Here is a 7,386-nt window from a genome sequence, read left to right as displayed (position 1 = left end):
AAGGTAAAAAATGACGGAAATGTACCGATATTGGGCCAGTGGGTTTCCTCCTCCTCCATTTACCGCTATTGATCCTACAAATATATCGAGTTTTCCACCAAAATCACAAAGTCAGTGTCCTACTATTGTTGATGTACTGCAGCATGACTCAAAATTCATTTCAAGCTAAAAGCATCCCAATACTTCCACCACTCTTTCTCTAGCTCCTCAGCATAAGCCTACTACATTCACAATACAACATGTTGTCTGTGATTTTGTTGCTCAATCCTCTACTGAGACATCCACATTGGTTAGCCACCCAACAATTGTGCTTCCCCATGCTACTAGTGGACCCATGTTCCTTACTCTTGTTGATTATTGTTATACTCCCAAGCCTACTTTTAAGTTAATTGGACCACCAAAATTTCTTAACATAAAGCCTAGCATGCCTGAAGAGCCAGAGAAAATGGTTGGAAAAATGAAGAGTGCAAAAAATGCTATGAAAAGTTCCTTAGGACTGGTGGGTAAAGAAGATTTGTCATATAAAAATGGGGCATGTCTTTAAGTAATAACCTTCCTCCAAGCATTGAGATATCGAAATTTGAGGAGCGAGATGGACATGAGGAATCTGTGAAACTTTGGGATAATATTGCAATCAATAAAGGAAACTGGAGGGAAGAAGAATAAGGAAGATGCAGCTGCTATTATAGTTGGAAAACGGGCACGTCCAAGAAGACCACGCTATCGTTATCCTCAGTCTCAAGCCCAAGTTCATTTCCAAGCTCCATATAATCACTCCCAAAATCCATTATACTCTATCTCCCCACCCCCATAGCTAGTATACTACGCACAATCATATGTTCAACTCCTTTCTTATTCACAATGGCGCGCACCAATGCCTCAGAGTCACCCTCTAACTCCACAAACATATCAAAGCCCTTCTAGGCCCGATGTGCGATCTAAGTCAAACAATGAGAAGAGGCAGAAGCCTAAGGATAGTTTTACGCCAATTGGAGAATTATATACTAATCTATTCCGGAGATTACTACAATAGGGCATGATCACTGCTCTCCTTGGGTATACTCCTGACCGACATCCCGAGTTGCAATTTCTTTACTCTGTTCTTCGAGCGAGCTCCCGACTTGCAATTTCATCACCCTGTTCTTCAGGCGGGCTCCTTACTTATAATTTTCTCATCCTGTTCTCCAAGCGGGCTTCTGAAATCAAAATCAACACTAGAACAAAAATTATTCCAAACAAAGATTATGATAAAGAAAGATTTCATATTTCAGAAAAATAAAGTCTCACTTTCTAGGAGGGTCATAAAGTGAAGTTTCATATAACATGAATTACTTTTAATTTTTCCCCCTATTTTCATCAAAAGATTTTACGGGTGTCAAACTCAATCACAACTACTTGCAACAGTGCATACTGCAAAGATAAATCAAGATCCTGATCAACAAATTCCCCCTTTGAGGATAGAATTAAATGATCGAGACTAATAACTCCCTCTCTTAAGAATGAAAGTGAAAGGTTCTTGCTAAAAATGCATCTTTTAAAATTAATGGTTCAAATTAGGAAGTGCACCTCCTAGCCGTGAGATATGAAAGATCCAAATTAGAGAATGTGCCCCTTAGGGGGTACAAGATGATGATTTTTACCACAATTATGATTACCAAACCTATACAGCAACACTGCTCTTGCATTTGTAGAAATGAGGAATTACACATCTCTATATTTGTGCTTTGAAGACTTTGATTTGAAGGTAACAACTATTCCTATTTCATACAAAGAAAACTTATGAATTTAAAACAAGGTGGTTGGTTTACGGCTTTGGCTTTTGTGGCAATTTCTCTTGCACTGGCCCCATTAAATCTTGCTTCCAATCATTAATATTTGTCATTGCCTTATTGCATTATTGGTCCAAACTTATAATATTAAGAGTGACTCTGAAACAAATACAGTATCTTTGCTTTGCTATGTTTCTCAGACAACCCCCTTTAAATCTTGGTATTTCCACGAATTTGCCAAATTTGTCTGTTGACAACAACCTTCTGCATGCCTTGTTCTAACTTGCAATCTTGTTTCTTTCATGTGCTGATCTTTTGTCTTGCTTTGTGCAATTGAAGAAGTTGGTAGTAAGTTTTGAGATCTTTTCTCACTTATTTTGACATGAACTTAACTCAAAGACAAGAGAAAAATGATAATAATTTTTTATTTAGGTAACTGACTCAAGAAAATAAAAATAAAGAAAAGAAAATTAATGTCCCCATTTGAAAAAAGAGAAAAGAAAAATTTATCTAAAACTGACAGTCAAATCTAATTTTTATGACATGCATTTTGGATTAAGCTTCCTGATTTTTTTTATCCAAACTTTCGACCAATTGTTGTTGAGTTAATGGCCCTAAAACTAAGTTGTTTCGTGGGCTAATTTCATTCAAAGACCTCATTCGGCTAGTGACGCTTTGAAGGGTTTTTGCCAGCAAGCCTCTCTCATTTTTCTTTTCTTAGCTCACCATTGCCTTATGATGTCTGTGAGGGTTTTTCACCAATGAGACTCTCTAATTTTCATTTATCTCAACTCACAGTCGTCTTATAGTACCCGTGAGTGTTTTCATTGATAAAACTCTATTATTTTTATCTCTCCCAACTTACCATTATCTTATAGTGTTCGTGAGGGTTTTCACCAATAAGACTCTCTCATTTTTATTTCTCTTCTAATTCCTTATGCTAAGTAAGACAAGTATTTCCCAAAATGCATTATCATATATGTTGCATGCTTAGCCTTATCATTCTCAAAGATTGATCTGAAGGTCTTTCTTTGGTTATGACTTGGCATTGCAAAGGATTGTAGCAACCATAGTAGTAATTTACTAATTGGCTCTTATTACTATGAGTATAAATTCGAATATGTGGTGTAAGATTATTACTGTTATTTATTTCTTGTTCTAGCCATAATGCTGCTACTTTTGATACACTTGGTAAGATGTATACTCGTTGATCAAACTTTGAATCACAATTTAATGCATTATAAAAATTTGACAGTTGTGGAACATGTAGTAACGATTTCAAAAGAACACAACAAGGATTTATCTTTAGTATATCTATTAACTTCTCAATGATAGATTCTTTGAGTACATCTGATGAAGCCATTCGATTCAGCATTTCTGTATTGACATCATAAAAATATAGTTGCAATTTTTTTGATTCTTGAGTTGATGCGATCAAATCATTAATAAAGTGATACATTTGTCCTTGCACTCTAAACCTGTAAATACCATGGTCCCTTTTTGCTAGTGTTTTGTCATATTTCACTCCAAGTGAAGTAAATGCGAACATGTTATTGTACATTCTAAGATAGATCTGAAAGTGCTCAGACTCTTCAGTATTTTTTAAATAGAGACTCAACAATTCAACAGGTATTCTATGTGATGTCAATTTTACTGTACCATTGCTACAGTAAAAAACGGGTGATTCATACTTAATTTTCTTTGCACCACAGTACTTACAGTTTGGAACTTTTTTTTAAATAGTTGAACTATTGGGCAACTGATTAAAGCTTCATTTGTTTTTAGTTGATTTAGAACCTGTATATATTAGTTGCGGTAATATATAACATTAGTGGTAGGAAGCAATCAATAATAAATGTTGGTGGAAAGTTGGAGAAAAGACGAACCTGTGTTTGTGGTAGTCAATATCTCCATGTCTAGTTATGCACAAGGTGGAGCAAATGTTGAGCCTAATATACAAATTCTTTTATTAATGTATATTGAAAGAGTGAGGAAAAGCAAGTTATAATAGTGTATTGTTAAATTAAAGATGGAGCAATGGCTGGTAAGAACTATTTTCTTGCCAAAGTTAGACATCGGTTCATCATTGGACGGTATATTAGTTACAGTAGAAATAAGAATATTTTTACGATTAGAAAAGGAGATGCAAATAGTTTAAGAGAAACACCTATACATATTTGTTACAGTAAGATAATATTAGCGGTAGATAGTGATTAGCAACAAAAGTAGGTAGAAAATTGAAGAATAACAGACCTTTGGCTGTAATAGGTAATGCTTGTGAATCGTGTTGTTGATCAGGTGTAGCTAACGTTGAACCTAATATACAAAGCATTTTTTGTTAATATATATTGAAAAAGAGAGAGTTTATACTATAACAGGTTATTATTGACACTTATCAACTTCAAACACAGTGAAACACTCAACAATAATTTTTCCTTTGCCAAACACAGGCTTCGTCACATGAGCGGAAGATACATCAGCTAGTATAGGAATTACAAAAGGTTGAGCATTAGAAAATCATGTGTAAGACAAACATTTTTACATCAATGACCAAAGAAGTAAATAATATTTTTTCCCATTTCTAATCTATCGTAGAAACAAAAGATGGCTCACGTATTGTAGCGTTGTTTGTCTGTGTAGCTCTACTCCAGCTTGGTAGCATAATGCCTCTGTACACTGGCTTCTTGATTCGAGCTTTCTTGATCGGCGGTGCGATAAAAATGCCTCTTTTTATCCGGTGAAAGTTTTTGGTATAACTCACGTCTTTGATGAAAGATGTATGTTCTATTGATGTTATAACATATTCTCTGTTAATAGAACAAGAATTCTAAAGAGAGAATTCAACGAAATGCAATCAAAAGGGATTCGACATTCTATATACATAGTCAGAAAAGATTAATTTTTATCCTATTTTTACAGTTTAATTTCCAACGAAACTATTGGAGATAGACGTAATTTGAGACAGAAATTTTCAGTTACAATCTGTGCACACACATAATTTTTGCAGTACTATTTTTTCTAACTACTATGAAGATCCAAATAGAACAGACAGCGCATAAGTCAAACAATACTAATCTAAGTTTCACTAAAAAGAAGACTTACCAAGCACTTTTCCTACAAAACCACTTGATTTTAATGTCTACTATCCTTACCAGCTGTCTGTAACTAATTCCATATCTTCTTGTCCAAGCTTATTCTTTTCATCAAAATTGTTAATAGCTTTCTTTAAGAGTGATCAGGCAACCTTAGACTCTAGCTAAAAGTAATAAATACAACATTCATTGAATCTGGCACACTAACACAATACTACCTTATAGGCCTTATGATGGAAATTTCTGAAACTATATACAGCTAAAAACGAAGAAAAGCTTATAACACCAGAATAAATAATAACTCCATTTTTGTACATCAAGTACAGTGAAAATATCATTAATAATAAAAAATTCGGTGCAAGCTCAACTAACCTCAAAGCCGATTTCAACTAACCACCTGACTCTTTTGGCGGCACAAGATTCAATCACAGTAACCTGTCAATTCCTCAACATTCAAAGTTTCTCAAAGTATTGATCTATACTGAGCACTTATATTTTTTAGCTTCCGACCTTTTTTCGCCCTTGATGACTCGAACTCACAACCTTTAAGGTTGGAAGTGAGGAGTGTGTATCATATGAGCAGCTCTCTCTTGATCTATACTATTCAAACAATGAAACACCATAGAGATATATATAAAAAGGAAAGTAAAAAATCAAAGAGTTCTTACAGAAAAGTACAACACTGCCAACCAAATCTTGAATGAAGTGAACAAAAGGCAAATGTTGAATTGACTTTTAAAGTAAAAGGCCAATTGTGACCTCAAGAAAATGCCAGATTTGAACTTCAAATGAGGAAATCTTGGACTAAGTTGAAAAGGGTTACTGCATTTTTTTGTAATAATAGGAGGGTTATTGATCTTTTGTAATCAAGTCAATAGGAGGACAAACAAGAAGAAGCAGTCACACAATTCCAACAAATTAAGCAGACTCTTTTTGAGATAACTAATTGTAATTTATAATACTTTTTCAACATTGTAATTAACCATTTTAAGCTATTTGCTATTGTAATTTATAATACTCTTGTTATTCAAACTTTTGTGGTATTGATAGTTAATTTATATTTTAAAAGTAGTTTAAGTTTTTAATTATTATGATTTATGATAGTTTTACTTGCAAATAACAAATTCCCTGTGTAGTAGCCCCAATCACACCTAACTTTCAACATTCTATACACAATTAAGCTGGAAATTTTCACCAAATACAAAAAGCTTATACATTGAATCTAGGATTAAACCTCAAATCTGAAAAAGTCTCCCCCTCCAAAAATCTCCAAGAAAACAAAAAATCAGTAAAAATGAAAAGGTCAAACCAAGGATGCAAAAAAGCCCCAAAAATAATCTGTGCGCACAAACAATTCACCCTACTACAGCAACACATACTATGCAAATATTGGTATCAATTACTTTACCGAAGAAATAATCTCCATACCAACTCAGCAAAGTAAAAACACATCTAAAAATCATTGGAGAATTTCCAGAAACACCGAGAGGGCAAAAGTTCATCCAAATAATAAATTTTCAAATCACACAGAGAACTATGAACATCAATTTCCAAATATAACCTCAAGAAAACTCGGAAATTTAGTTTTTCCTAAATCGCACAGAGAGAAGAGGCTGACATAAAGCAACAAACAAACTCGGCACTGAATTACTTGAAATTCAACTCAAACACCCCTCAAAAAGACTCCACAAATTAGTCAAAATCAGTTTTACTAACCACATCCAGAGGCACAAAGTACACGCTTGAGATTAAATTTGAGACCATGTCAGCGAACCCACTTGCTACACCCGCACGAGTTGCTTCAAACAATTTAGGATCCTTTCTGTATCTTAGCATCATTTCTTTAGATACTTCAAGTAAAGTCAAAGCCACGATGTGTGAAAAAAGACGGTGTAAAGAATAAACAATCGTGCAAGAAAAGCTCTTGAAAAAAGTGAGAAAAGCTTTTGAGAAAGGTGGTGTAAACAAGGAAAAAAAAATCGTAAAAAGACTTCTTTGCCCTTGAAAACAGGCATGACAACCCTGACCTGTTTCCAAGGCTCTTCTATATATTAGAAAAATGTAGTGGTAATATCCACTCTTTTTTACAGGATACGTACAAGTATGGAAGGAACCCATGTTCAACCTCCAGTTAGCTGGGGCCAACTTGGCCAAATACTGAAGCATCTATATAAGCGTGATTACACAACCAATCATATATGTCAGTTAAAAATTTTTCCCATGGAATTCTCTTAGATCCTTTTTTTAACAAAAATAAAAATAAAAATTAATTAACTCGTTGTTCGTTCAACTACATTTATTCCTTTAATTGATCTCTTAGCTGCACAATCTTTCCCAAACAGCGTGGGGTATCGAGCACCATCTCTTTATTGAAAAATTATATTGTATAGCTATGTAAAATGCTTATATATATATATATATATATATATATATTTGTTTTACAGCATATGCGTTGCACGTGTATACCGAACACATTATTATACATTATTCATAAAATAATCAATATCAAATTAGTGATTTCAAAT

General features: G+C 34.0%; 1 protein-coding gene and 1 long non-coding RNA gene across 3 annotated transcripts; one reads left to right on the top strand and one right to left on the bottom strand.

Annotated features, from left to right (window-relative positions):
* Positions 1–2,870: 2,870 nt before the first annotated feature.
* Positions 2,871–4,491, bottom strand: LOC107843371 (the record flags this gene model as incomplete). 2 transcript variants are annotated; one of them, XM_047405048.1, is given in 3 exon segments in its annotated part: positions 2,871–3,718; positions 4,023–4,085; positions 4,383–4,491. In XM_047405048.1, a coding segment is annotated over 1 exon segment (460 nt), but the record flags the coding sequence as incomplete, so codon positions are not given.
* On the top strand, positions 4,092–4,645 carry LOC107843372. Its single transcript, XR_007051154.1, has 2 exons — positions 4,092–4,292; positions 4,410–4,645. It is a non-coding gene; the product is annotated as an uncharacterized LOC107843372 (long non-coding RNA).
* Positions 4,646–7,386: the final 2,741 nt, after the last annotated feature.

Source organism: Capsicum annuum, unplaced genomic scaffold, assembly GCF_002878395.1.
Source record: "Capsicum annuum cultivar UCD-10X-F1 unplaced genomic scaffold, UCD10Xv1.1 ctg73212, whole genome shotgun sequence".
NCBI classification, from domain to species: Eukaryota; Viridiplantae; Streptophyta; class Magnoliopsida; order Solanales; family Solanaceae; genus Capsicum; species Capsicum annuum.
Note: the sequence above shows the minus strand (reverse complement) of the source record. Positions and strands in the feature narration are given on the sequence as shown.